Source organism: Loxodonta africana, chromosome 18 (assembly GCF_030014295.1).
Source record: "Loxodonta africana isolate mLoxAfr1 chromosome 18, mLoxAfr1.hap2, whole genome shotgun sequence".
In the NCBI taxonomy this organism is placed as follows: domain Eukaryota; kingdom Metazoa; phylum Chordata; class Mammalia; order Proboscidea; family Elephantidae; genus Loxodonta; species Loxodonta africana.
Genome location: NC_087359.1, coordinates 37,040,196 through 37,053,545, shown reverse-complemented (window position 1 = coordinate 37,053,545; position 13,350 = coordinate 37,040,196). Strand labels below are relative to the sequence as shown.

Below are 13,350 nucleotides of genomic sequence, written 5' to 3'. Positions count from 1 at the left end.
AGCTATCTGGGAGGATGCCTGTGCCCAGACTTTGGACCCTACAGCTCAGCTCTAGGCTGACCAGCGGTACCAGCCATGTGCCTCCCTCACCTTCAGCCCCAGCTGGTGGTCATGGGGTTGCCAGGCAACTGAAAGGTCAATGGTTGCCAGGATCACACGGATGAGGGGCTACAGAATTCAGACAGAATGAGGCAGCTAGCAGGGATGAAGAGTAGGGGGTGACCACAGTGCCTGGAGGAGCACAAGTAAGGTGCCAATAAGAAGATGGAACAGATGCCAGAATGCAGGGGATCAGGGATCCTGGAGACTGCTGAGAAGGCAGGACCCTGATCAGGGGACCCTGGGAAAAGAGATGCCCACACTCCCTGCTCCACCAGTTCTTATCTCCATCCTGACCCCATGGGCACCTTTCTACCTGACAGCCTTCGTGGAAAACCCACGAAGGAAGGAAGGAAACTCCCGTAGTACTTCTTTCCATCCCTGGGCTGAGACAATAGGGCAGAGGTAAGTGAGACCTCCAGAAGGACTTCCCAAGCATGGAGGAGATGGCAAGAGAACAAAACTGTAATTCAAGCGAAGCTTTCCAAAGATAGGAAGGGGCCACCATGGGAAGTAGTGAGCACCTGTCACTAGAAGTGTTCACGAAGGAGCTGGTGACTCCTGGTCAGACATCAGACCAAGGCAACCTCCTGTGGGGTGGGTGCTCAGACTAGCATCTGAGGTTCACAGACGGGCTGAATCACTCAGAAGCTTTTTAAAAATCTTTCCAGGGCCCCGGATTCACTGAATCAGAATCTCTAGGGGGTCAGGCCCTGGGGTTCAAGATTTTTGACAAGTTACCGAGGTGATTCTGATTCCTAGGTTTGGGACTCAAGTCAGTGTCCATGATTCTAACAGCTAATTAGGTTAGCTACCATTCAAGGCTCACTCTGAGCCAGATACTGTGCTTAGGACATGCGTCGTATTATTTATTTGGTCTGGTGATCTACTTCCAAAAAAATCGGCCATTGAAAATCCTGTGGAGCACGGTTCTACACATATGGGGACGCCATGAGTTGGAGCTGACTCAATGGAAACTGGTGTTTTTTTTCCAACAACCCTATGATGCAGATAGAGCCCTTGGGTGGTGCAAACAACGCATTAAGCTGCTAACTGAAAGGCTGGAGGTTTGAGTCCACCTCAATAGAAAGGCTCAGCCACTACTTCTGAAAAATCAGTCATTGAAAACCCTATTGAGTGCTGTTCTACTCTGACACACATGGGGTCGCCATAAGTCAGAATTGACTTGATGGCAACTGGTGGTGGTGTGATGCAGGTATTGTTGCTCCATTTTACAGAGGAGAAACAGGCCCAGGGGACTCTGTAACTTGCTCCAGGCCACTAAGCTAGTTAGTAGCAGATGGAATTCACCACCAGGTAGTCTGGCTCTCGGGCATTGAACCACTCTCTCTGCCCCCTCCACAGAGGCCATGCCCGATGCTGTGATCCTCTGATTCCGTGATTCTCCAATTCCAGGACTTCTTCCAGTGCTCTGGGAGAATGCATGGGTGGAAACAAGACACATAGAACAAGATGACTCTTGGGGACTCTGGGATGGATGCCCCTGCCGTCATGATGTCTGAGGCTTGGGGAGCCCAGAGACTCCAGGATCCAAGCAGTAATCTAGGTTGGTTCAATCAGTTCTTGGCCTGGGTGCCAGAGAGGATGGAGGAGGTGTCTGAGGGTGCTCCCCCAGGGTTCATTAGGATGTGCATGGAGGGGGCAGACAGCTATCCAGCTCTGGATAGTTCAGACTGTCTGGAAAAGACAGAAAGGCCCCCAACCCTGAGCTCAGCTCTTCATTTAGGAAGCAGAGACCTCCAGTTTGATGGTGCAGGGCCCTGAGCCTCTTGCCTGGCACTGCCCAGGAGCTGCTGACCAGCTCCCCTATAGTGGACAGTAAGAAAGGCATAAGGAACCCAATACAGTCACAGAGCCACCCTGGACAGTGAGATCCAAGTTCATAGAATGGAGCCCTCAACAAGGTCCTGGGGTCCACGCCCCTGTCTTAGTGCCAGCACGCTCTCCAGATTAGGGGGGAGACATCAGATAGCCCCTCTCATTCCAAAATGTCCCTCACAGGCTGAGGAAGCCTAGCAACTGTGCGACTCCAGCAGGCGGCCCGAACTCCCACTGTGGATCCAGAGACCCCAGCAGGCGAACCCAACTGTCCCCAAGCAGTAGCCACAGCCTGCAACTCCTAGGCCACCACCCACCCCAGAAGGTGCCCGTGCAGATGCACACTCCTGTGCCAAGCATGTGCAAGGGAGAAGCAGGGTCAAGGGAGGCAGAGCACATGCAGTTGTCACAGAAGCAGAAACATCACACTGACCTTGAAACTCCAGTAGTTTGGCTGCTGATGGAAACAAGAGAAGAGATGGTTATGCAGGGGCTAGGAGGGAAAAGGAGGGGCTGGGGCAGGTTAGAGACCCTCACACAGCCCTGGGATGTGGGTCCTCCACCCTCCCAGGAGCAGGAAGGAAGTAATCTCTGGTATAGGCTGTCCTCTGAGACCCTGAACACCATGGTGCACCCAGCATGGCCCTGAGCAGGCTCCAGCCTGCTGGGTGGAGAGAGGCAGGGGAGAACCATTCCAGAGGTTTACAAGCCTCGCATTTGAGCTGCAGTAACGGCCCTCAGAGAGTAGTTCACAGGTAGGAAAAGGCACAGATGATCATGGTCTAGGGAGCCCATGAGATACTGCCGAAAGAGGGGCAGAGATAAATCTGAGCTGCGGGCCCAGAGAAATGGCATCTGGTTTTGGCAGGCCAGGAAAACTTCCCGGAAGATGTGGTATGTGAGCTGGGTCTTGAAAGATGAATAAGCTGGAGATTGAGAGGAAAGGTATGTTGAGCAGCAGGAACAGCATGGGCAAATGCCCAAGGGCAGACAGGCATACAGCATGCTGAGAAATAGCCAATAGTCCAGTTTGGCTGGGGTCAGGGCTGGCAAAGTAGCAGATTAGGCTTCAAAGGGGGGTTGGGGCCAGATGATGAGCAAATTTCAATGCCAGGTGAAAGCAAATGAACTTTACTGGGACAGGCAGAAAGCATGTGAATGGGGCAGAGTAGGATACGAACTGGACTCCAGGGAGGGCTGTGTGAGGTGATGGACCTGGATTACAGAGAAAGGTGGACCAATGTTGGCAACTTCATAGCACTTGGGAATGGATGGGGTACCTTGGGCAGCAAACGGAGCTAGGGAGCCTGGGTACATAGGCTGGGTGGGTGAGAGAGGAGGGCTCTCTGTATCCTTCCTAACATCTGTAGGTCGGGGGGCCTCAGACTCCTCCTCATTGACAGCAACCTGGGGTCCCCTGCCTTCCCTAGAGACCAGCAGGCCCTTCCAGATGGCCAATGCCAAGGTGGGAGTGGCCCTGAGGCCGGGTTCATTCTTGGCAAGGCTAAAGGCACCCTGCTGACCGGTGCCAGCCTCAGCAGGAAGACAGAGGCAGCAGATGGCCTGGCCCTTGGGTGCCTGGCACAAGCAGACAAGGCTCTCTAGGCCTCAGAGCCACTGACAGAGGAGACGGACACTGAAGTCCTCTGGGGCAGGGAGGGGGGAAGCACACCATGCTGGGGTGTTCTGTGCCACCTGAAAGCTTTAATGCAGGGAGGAGCTGGCTAGGGGCTGGGTCGAGGGGCACTGCTGGGATGGAGGCTTTGCCTGAGGCAGACCATTGGGGTGGGGGTGACGGGGGCCAGGGACAGGATGAAGAGGTTCACTTGCCAGAACTGTCCCCATCTGAGCCACAGTCCCCATCCTCCCCCCAGCATTGGCTCCAAGAGATAAAAACAATAGTCACACGCCAGGCAGGCGAAGGGGGCAGCAAAGTCTGTGCCCCAGCCAGTGCCTGGGACAATCTATGGACAAGTGCTACACCCATGGGTGCCAGGGGATGCCCACAGGTGCCAGGAGGAGGGAAGGCAAGGGGCTGGAGTAACAGATTCTAGCTACAGCTGTCTGGGGCCTTGGGAAGGGGAGGGGTAGCTAAAAGAGTGGACAAGTGGGGGCAGGCAGAGCCAGGCGGAGGGCCCAGGGAGGTTTATGCTGAGAGTCATGTCTGCAGATCCGGCGGTGAGGGACGGCTCTGCAGAGTGGGCCATGCGTCCCTCACCCACCACCCCCATTACAGCAGGAACAGGCGGCATATACACAGGCCACTCAGCTGCCCACAACACGCAGGCTCAGGCACAGAGCCGAGCACAGACTCTCAGGAGTATTCTTGGGTAAGTACATCTCCACAAACACACACAGCAACAAAAACATACCCAGAAAGGGACATGAGCAGGAACAGAGAAGCCACAGTCAGAAACTACTAGAACTCGGAGACAGAGATATTTGTACATAAACCACCCCCTCCTCACACACAAATATGCAGCCCCACACACGCTCCCACAAGCACCACACCGAGTCACAGAGACAAACACTGAAACACAGAGGCCCTGGTACCATTCATATCCACCCTCAACCCTACAGGCACAGCCAGAGCTGCGGAAATACAGTCATGGATACCGGGTATTCACGTGTATGCAGAGACACAGACACACACCAGCTACAGAAACACAAACAAAGCAGTACCTCCACAGCTCACACATGACATCAGAGCCACCTCACGCAAAGAGAAAGTCCATTCCTCCTCCCCCGCCCCCCCCCCCACTAGCCAGGTCAGGATGCCTCTGGCCACCTTGGCCACTGTCCCACATGCCTATAATTTCCCAGACATCATGTGTCAGGTAGGTGAACTCTTGCCTCAAAAGCAGTGGAAGATGTCCCACCCCCAACCCCACCAATGTCAACTTCTAGGGGGTCGGTGTGAGAGGAGTGATGCCCCAGCCTGACCTGGGTCACCTCCATTTCCCTTACACACCAGACTGAGGGGAACATCGTGCAGATGGCTGGAGCCCACCTCATCCCCCTGGAGGAGACAGGGACAGGGCCTGACTACTGCCACACTGGCTATGACTTCAACATGAGCCTGCCCCCGGATCCCGAGGCTGGGCACATCCATGGGGCAGTCAGGCCTGGAAGGGAGTTCTCGCTAGCCAGAGGGGAGGACCAGACAACAGCAGTGCCACAGAAAAGGCCAGCCAAGCCCCCCAAAAGAAGAAAGATGGAAGAAGAGCTGTTTGTGCTTGGAGAACCTGAACTGGTCTGCAGGGGCATTTGAGAGAATCCTGGTCCTCAGTCCTCCCTTCTGGAAAGTGGGAGGAGTGATCCCCTTTCACACTGGCCTCATCAGGAATGAGACACATGGTCTCTGGGGGAGTCAGTGTCCTTGGAGGGGGGAGATCATAGTAGGGACAGGTCCCTGGTGATACTGTCTACTCCCTGTCTCTATCTCTTTCCAAGGCATTAAACCCATGGGTCAGCCCTGGGGAAATGAGCAGAGGGCTTCTCCACTGTTCTTTAAGGTGGGACACTCCTCAGCCAGTGCCCATCCAACACCCAGCACTCTTTACCGCCTCACTCTTCTCCTGGCTGTCTCATGGCCCTGCTGTGCCTAACACCCACCCACCCACTAACACAGTACCTGGTATATAGTCAGCCTTCAACAAATACTTGACAATGAATGAATGCCAGTCAAACAGGGCCAGCCCACAGGAGGAAGGGATGACTCTGAATACTCTTCTTTGGCACCTCTTCCATCTCCTGGCACCCAACTCTGCTCAGCCTTCTGGCCTTTTCTCTGGAATTTCCCAGAACCAGAAAGCCCCCTGGAAGGAGGGCGGAGGGCAGGAAGGGCCCAAGAGAGCTCTGGCTCTCCACCCTAAACAAACTATCCAAGACCAAGGCAAAGCTGGCAGGGGTCTCCGCTGCAGGGGTCTCCGCTCCCTGAAGATAGCCAGAGGCCGAACAGGGCCCAGTAGGATTCTCTGCCAGCGGTGCCCAACAGTGGGGAAGGATCTTAAGGGATCTGGGGCAAAATGAGAGGTGTCGTAGGAGGATAAGAAGTAAGCCAGCCAGCCAAGCCCCAGGGACAAGCCTTTCAGATAAGGCAAGGAGGAGCTTCTCTGGAGACCCAGGGAAGCCAGGACAGGGAGTGCTCCAACTCCCCGGTGAGAGGAGAACAGTTTCTTCCCTCCCGGGGCTGAGGAGTTAACTCCTTCCCTCACTCCACAACCCCTGCTGCTTTTAGTGGGGGTTTGTCCCTTCCTCTGCTGCTGCTCCTTTCTCTCACCCGGTCCTGGGAGGGGCGGGTGTGCCCCCTCAGGAGCCTTCGCCCAGCCAGCTGAGGTCTCTCCCCTCCCTGGGGAGGAACGTCCCTCTAGGCTGGGTGAGGGTGTGACCCCTCCTTGACCTCGGGGCTATGACGACGCCTCCCTGGGAGAGGAAGGAGAATCGTTCAGCGGATCCTCACCCCCACTCCTGAATCCCCTGGCTCCGCGTGCACCGGCGCACACACCCACCTCTAACTCCTAGAACACGCGTCCACGTAAACACCGGCCCCCCGGGCTGCCCCAGGCTGGGGCGAGGCAAAGCGCCCCCGCGAGTGCCAGCCTCCCACACGGTGCACTGCACGAATCCCCGCCCCAGGTGTGCCCACCGACACCCTCCCCTCCTCTCCTCCTAATGCAGAGTCGGGAAGGGGGTGCTGCCGGACCTGTGCTGCGGCTGGGGGCGGGGGCGCACCCTGGGAAGGTCATGACTTTCCGAGGTTGGGGGAGGGGGCGCCAGCCGTATTTGGGGTGCGGGCGGGGTCCACGCGGAAGGCTGCGAGCGCGGTGGGGGAGGGGAGGGGGCGTTTCTCAGGGATAGGGAACCGCAGCGGCCTGCGCGTCCCCCACCCTAGACGGTGGGTCCCGAGGTGCCGCGAAGCGGCCACCCATCTCCATGCACGGCCCCCGCCGAACCCAAGGCGGCGACCCTGGCCGCCACGGCCGCTCCCCCTTACCTGCGGCCACAGGTGTATGCGCGGGGCCCCCAAGCCCGAGTCCCGCGTCGGGCGGGGGAGGGGGAGCGGCTCCCGACTCCCTCCCCCCCGGGCTCTCCCCTCCCCCGGCCGGCTCCGCAGCCGCCGCCACCTCCGCCGCCGGTGCCCTTTGCTGCAATGCGAGCGCCGCCGCAGCCGCGGAGCCGGCCGGGGCCCCGGTCGCCCCGGTAACCGCGACTCCACCTGGCTCGGCGCGGCGCGCGGCCGAGCACATCCCCTCTCCCCGCCCCCTCCTCGGGCGCGGCCCCGCCGGCGCGGCCCCGCGGAGGAGCGGCGGAGGCTGGTGGCTGCGTCGCCGCGGTCACCCGATACGGCGGCCTGCCGGCCCGCCGCCCCGGACTCGGGTTGCAGCAGGAGGGAGGGAGGTTAGACAGCCTAGTGGACGCGGGGGAGGGGCGGTGGCTTCCGGTCCTTTTCCCGGGGTCCTCACTGCCCCTACCCGAAGGTACGGCCGTGAGGGGCGGGGAGTGTCCTGCGTCCCGCTACACCGCTTTCCGTGCACACAACCTGTCCCCTCCAGGGTCTCCGCTGTGCACCGTTGCCACGACTTAATTTAGTTCTCCCATGACTTAATTCCCAGCCAGGCCTGGAAGGCCTAGGGTGTCTAAGTTTCCTAGACGGCCTTTGATCCTGTTGAGCTGTGTGACTCTGGCTTTTGCTGAACCTCTCCGGTCCTGCCCTTTAAAAAAAGGAGCCTCAGCTGAAGGGGGACAGGAAGTATGATAATTGACAACTTTCAAGTGATGACAAGGTCCTGTGTACAACCACTTCCAGTAACTACAAAGCCCTGGGGCCAGAGGCCCTTCAGGTTTCCCCCTTTCCTTCATCAGAGCAAATTCCAGATGGGGACAGGCCTAGAACCCCACGACCTGTGCTCAGCAAGTCCAGCCTCACTCCTCGCCATCACCCCAACCCTGTCACAGCCCCAAGATGCTCTGTCTTGGAGAGGCCTCTGGACTGTCCCATGCACACCGAACCTGTCCTCTGCCCTATCAGGATCCCTGTCCCAGCCCCACCCTGGCTTCCACCATGCACTTGGCCACTCAAGACAACTCCACACCACCTGCTGTTCAGCCTTGGGGCAGACACATCCCTGTTCCCCAAAATTCAGCCAAGATGAGTCTGAGGGCCTGGAAAGGAAACAGGCGGAATGCCCTGTGCCAATCTGTACCAAGCGTGCCAATCTGTGACTGGACTTGAGTCACACTCAGATACTTGTCCTTTGGTAAGCTACTGCATTTTTCTTTCTCTTAATTTTCCTTGAAAAAGTCTAACCTTGTTGCTCTTCCTTGGGGAAGCAGGGTGTGTGAGAAAGTGAAGCTCGCACCCCATTCTACCCATTGGATTCCCTGCCACTCTGCTTCCTCTGCCTCCTACAGCGGAGCATCCTCCAGTCGGGGTCCCCTCTGGGCTGTCCCCTCCCCACTGAAATTCTGACTCCCTGGCCCCTTCTCCCAGTTTGGGCCTCAGTTGCCCCTTTTTCTCCTACAGTGAGCTAGGAGCCCACACCCCTAGGAGCCTGTCTAAGCATGCCCCTGCCTAAGTCGAAATCCATCTTCCCATCAGGGAAACTGAGGCTTGATGAGGATGAGGGGAACTAGTTCAGAACAAGTGGTTAGATCCTAAAGTTCTTAAAAATGTGAGACAAAGCCTGGTACATAGCAGGAAGGGTGGCAGAGAGACATCATGAAGAACTTCCTGATGGTAAGACATCAGGGGAAGGTTGGGTCTGCTCAGAAATGGAAGGGCAGGGGTGGGGTGGGGAATATGATGATTGCCAGTGGGGCTGGGAATTGAATACAGGACCTAAGAGACTCTTCAAAATTTACAGGGGGGTGGGGGGTATACTCCTGTTTAAAGGAGAAAGCACTGGAAAACTTAAAAAAAAAAAAAAAGCCTGAGTATCCCCCCCTCAAAAAATTCCTTCCCCAAAGCCAAACCCTATCACAGGTTTGGAGAGGTAGAGGTGGGGAATTAGATAATCAAGGGGAGATGAAAGTACAGGGCGTAGAAGGCTCCTGAAAATGGGAGCTCCTACATAAAGAAGAAAGGGATGCATAATTAAAATACTGGGTATCCCCCCTCTAAAAAATCCTCCCCAAACTGCTCCTCGGGTTTGGAGAGTGAGGTGGAGGTGGGTGACTCACCTGGGCCGGCTGGCCAGCCCCGGAGGGGGCGGAGTCGCCATGGAGGTGGGAGCAGAGGGAGCTGAGGAGGCACACGGGGTCCACGGTCCAGCCGCCAACCTGTGTGTGCGAAGCGGGGGACACCCCATTAGGGGGAGCGGGCAGGAGCCGCTGGGGGACTGGATGGGGGTGGGGAGGGGCATTGCTGGGTGAACTTTGGCACAGAGCTCACACCACAAACGGATCAGTAACGCTGGCCAGTTCCTAACCTCGGCTGGGTCTCTACCTAGAGTCTGGGTCTGTTTCTGGATGCTTGTCTTTCCTGTCAGACTGGGGGTTCCCTGAGCCCAGGGCAAGGCCTTCCCCCTGAAATCCTTTCCTCCAATTCCTGACTGCCTCCCTGTACACTCTGCGACAGAGCTGTTCCAAACCCCACCCTTCCTCCAGTTCTTCATTCCCTCTTCACTTAGGGTGTCCCCTCCTGCCTCACGGAGACAGGGACCATTCAGCAGGAGTGGCCTCACCCCAGCATGCCTCAGTTCCCACAGCACTTCCTTCTTCTCTCCCATCTCAGAGGAAGCAACTTGCTTCTCCTACCCCAAGGCCACACCACACCTGCTTGAAGCCCATCCCTCCAGATTCCCTCAAGACCTGTTTCCCTTGTCCCTCTCCTCCTCAGCATCCTCATGTTCCTTCCTCTCACATCCAGCCACTAGATCCACAAACATTTCCTGAGCCAGCACTATCCTAAACACCGAACACAGCACAACGAGGGAAGCAAGGGAAACGCTGTGGGTCCTGCCCACTTACACTTTTACACTCCAAGGGAGGGAATGGATGAGTAAAAGAATAACAGAATGAATCTGCAAGCCACCAAGTGGCTGCACTCTGATTCACTTCAGAAGTATGAACTGGGTGCCTACTCTGGGCAGTGAACATGGTGGACACGGTGCAAGGGCTACAGACACACCCACATCTTCCTTCCCAGGCTTGCTGCCTCTTGAAGCTGCCACTCTGGCTGTCTTCATCTTTTCCTAACCAAATCCTCAGATAGGTCTGTGGCCAGGGTTCCTGTTTCCTCACCATCCCCCCTCTCCCTAACCTCTGACATTGGCCTTTGTCTCCCACAGCATGAGCCTCAGAACCTGTCAGCCCCAACAGCTGTTTCTCTCTCCATCTCTCTTGACTCATGAAGGGCAGATGGCTGTCCTGCTGGCCTCTCCTTCACAGGTCTTTCTCCTCTTCCTCATGGAGGCAGAAAGGTTCCTGGGCTGCCCCCTGAGACCACCTTGGGCCCTTTCCCCTTCTCAAACTCCATTCTGCCTTGGGTGGCCACTCCTGTGCCTGGGTCCTGCTTCCATTTCTGCCCTGGTCATGCTCAGTTCTCTTCCTGAGGCCATGGTCCTTCCAGGGTCCTGAGTTGCACATTTGGTACCTGATGGACCCCCTGTGCATGCCCTGCTGCCTCCTCAAATTTTTCTTCCTAGATTCCTCTCCTCCACTCCCTCCGCCCAAATCTTGCCCTCTCCAACTCCCTGTTTCTCTTCAAGGCACCATCTCCCTGTCCAGGTTCTTCTGTCTTTGCTCTTAGATCCTCTTAGACCCAGGCAGCAAACCAGCCTTGCTTGGTCTGCCCTCCAACTCCCATCCATCCCCCCCTTTCCTTTGGCCCCATCGTATCTCCTGTTCCCTCCTAGTCACCATCCAAAAGCAAATACAACCCTCCTAGCCACCACCATCTGGACCCACTTTACAATCTGCCCCTTCACCTCCCTCTACTGCCTCCCACCTGAGCCTCTGCCCCAGCCTGGTAGACCTCAGTGCCACTCCCCAAACAGACTCAGGCCTATGTTCACGCAGCTCCACTCCACTACCCAAAATGACACGCACTTACTCAATGTTTATGCAAACCGTTTTCATCTTAGAAAGCCTAGCTTAGGCACCATTCCCTCCAGGAAGCCTGTCCTGATTAGGCCTGCCTCTGTGATCTCCCCTTCTCTACACCTTCTCCCAACCGACCATGCCCCTCATACTCAAGTTTACCCATCCCTTCTCCCCAGCTAGATCCTATGTCCCTGCCCCTTCCTCCCAAGCTGGAGCACACAGAGGGAACCCATGGAACAAGGGGCTCCCTGAGCGTGAGGGCCACATCTCCTTCATCTGCAACTCTGCCCTCATTCCGCTCTGGGCGATGCCCCCACCAGGACTCTGGAGCTGGGGAAATGGCAAAAGTCAGGCAGAACTGGGTTGGCATCGAGGGCAGATTAGGCACCAGAAATGCACCATATGTCTTTGTTCCCTGCAGTGCGGGTAGCGCTCACCATTCCCATCACACCCAACAGTACCTGGAAAAGGGAGTCAAAGCAAGACAGGTCTGGGGGCAGGGGCTGATTCCTCCAAGCCTTGATTGAAAGGATGCTGATGGGACATACCACCCCCCACCCAGTCCCTTCTCCCAGAGTGGACAATGCCTGAGTCTCGGTAGCCACATGCAGCAGCCATGAAGAACTCTCAGCAATGTGCGACTGTAAGCAGAAGACTAGTCCAAGACAGAATTTTCCTATGGACAAGAAGGTAATACTCTCATGGAGAGATGTATGCAGGAACCCAAGACTCTGGGGGAGATTTAAATGGGAAGTGTCTCACAGTACTGAAGGAGACAGATTCTGGCCGGAGGCAGGGGCCCTGTCTCCTCTCTGAGCCTTACTGATGGCAGGAGAGAAGCAGAGACACAGAGAGAGAAGGCCTCTTGTTCAAACTCATATAGCGAGCGAATCTTGGGGGAGGAACAGGGGAGGAGGAAGGGAACATGGCCCAGGAGTTCTGGGCTCCTGTTCCTGTAGGGTCTGGGGACAGATGGTATTCACCCTACTGAGGCTCCCAGGCCTGACCTTCCCTAAGAGGCCATATCACAGAGGTTTCAACCCCAGAACATCTCAACACCACCAGTGGGTGAACCCTCAGACTCCTAGGGCCTCCGACAGGTCAGTCCCAAGGGTCATCCCCTCCCTGCCTCCCAGCCACTCCCTTGGCTTCCAAGACACGCCTTCTTGCCCCTCTGCCCAGTGAAACAGCCGAGTTTAAAGAGGCTGGGCTCCCTCGGACCAATCACATGCTCCCAATGCCAGACCAGCGGGCAGAGGCATAGAGGCTGAGCTCTCGCCCCCTTCCTCTCTCAACCTGGGCAGCTGCCCTGGAAGGACAGCTCCCCACATCCCCTGGTATCTGCCCCTAGACGCGTCCAGAATTGGGATGAGCCTGGGGGCGTGGCGTCAGGCCCCTGCCCTGCCCGCAACCCGCAGCCCCAGCCCGCCACACGACTCCGGCTCACCTGCTCGCGCATCCTGTCCTGCGGGCCCCGCAGGGCCAGGGCGTGCTGCGGGTACTTGCTCTTCAGGTGGTCCATGAAGGCATCGCGCTTACGATCGGCGTCCCCCTTCTGGAGCCCGCTGAGCGCCTCCAGGCTCTGGGCCGCGATCACCGTGTGCCGCCGCTCGGATGTGTGCACCAGCCCCACGTTGGAGAAGCGCCGGCCCCCGCTGCCCCCGCTGCCCCCGCCCCCCAGGGTCCGGTACTCCCGCGGGTACTCGGCATCGTCCGCAGACAGCATGGGGGGGCTGCTCCGCTCCGGATCTACAAGAGGGCAGAGGGCACGGCGGGGTCACTGCGCGCCCGGTCTGGCCTTGCCCATGCTCCACCACGGGTCACTGCAGGCAGGGGCGGGGCCCGGGGAGGACAGGGGCTGCTCTTCCCCGACAAAGATCAGGGGGCAGAGGAAGGGTGGGTGGGGCGGAAAGTGAGCCTAGAGTTCCAAAGAAGGGTTGGGAACAAAGGCAGAATCCAGTTTCTTGCTCTTCCTCCTGTGGGTTTGGTGGGATTAGTGAGTTTGGTGGGCTGTCCTGTGGGGGGGGGGGGGTAGAAGAGGGGCTGAGTATCCTGGACACCTGTCTAGCCACATACTCCCTTCCTCCCCCCTAAAGATGGTGGGGCCGGGTGAGGAGAGGGGGATTCCTTTTAGATGCTTCCCGAAAAGACCCTTCACCCTTTGCTTTCAAGAGCATCCTCTAAGGAGAGGGATGACCTCAGACTAGCAAGTCCAGGCCACACTTGTCCTAAGGCGGGGGGTTGGCTAGGAAAGGGGCGGGGCTATGTTGCATAGGATGGAATGAGGGCAAAGCCCACACTCAGGGCTTCCCAAGGAGATGCAGGCCCAGGGTCTGGGGCAGTGGGGCCCCTCTCCCTCCCCCCTTC

The 13,350-nt window shown here is 57.4% G+C and overlaps 1 protein-coding gene across 1 annotated transcript in view; it reads right to left on the bottom strand.

Moving 5' to 3' along the window:
* Positions 1-12,727, bottom strand: part of SRCIN1 (SRC kinase signaling inhibitor 1) — a 43,450-nt gene extending 30,723 nt beyond the window's left edge. The window contains exons 1-2 of the mRNA XM_064271150.1: positions 12,431-12,727; positions 2,372-2,392 (exon numbers count right to left, since the gene is read on the bottom strand). Coding sequence (XP_064127220.1) covers positions 2,372-2,392; positions 12,431-12,709 — 300 coding nt within the window. The 5' untranslated portion in view covers positions 12,710-12,727. The remainder of the gene's footprint in view (positions 1-2,371; positions 2,393-12,430) is intronic.
* Positions 12,728-13,350: the final 623 nt, after the last annotated feature.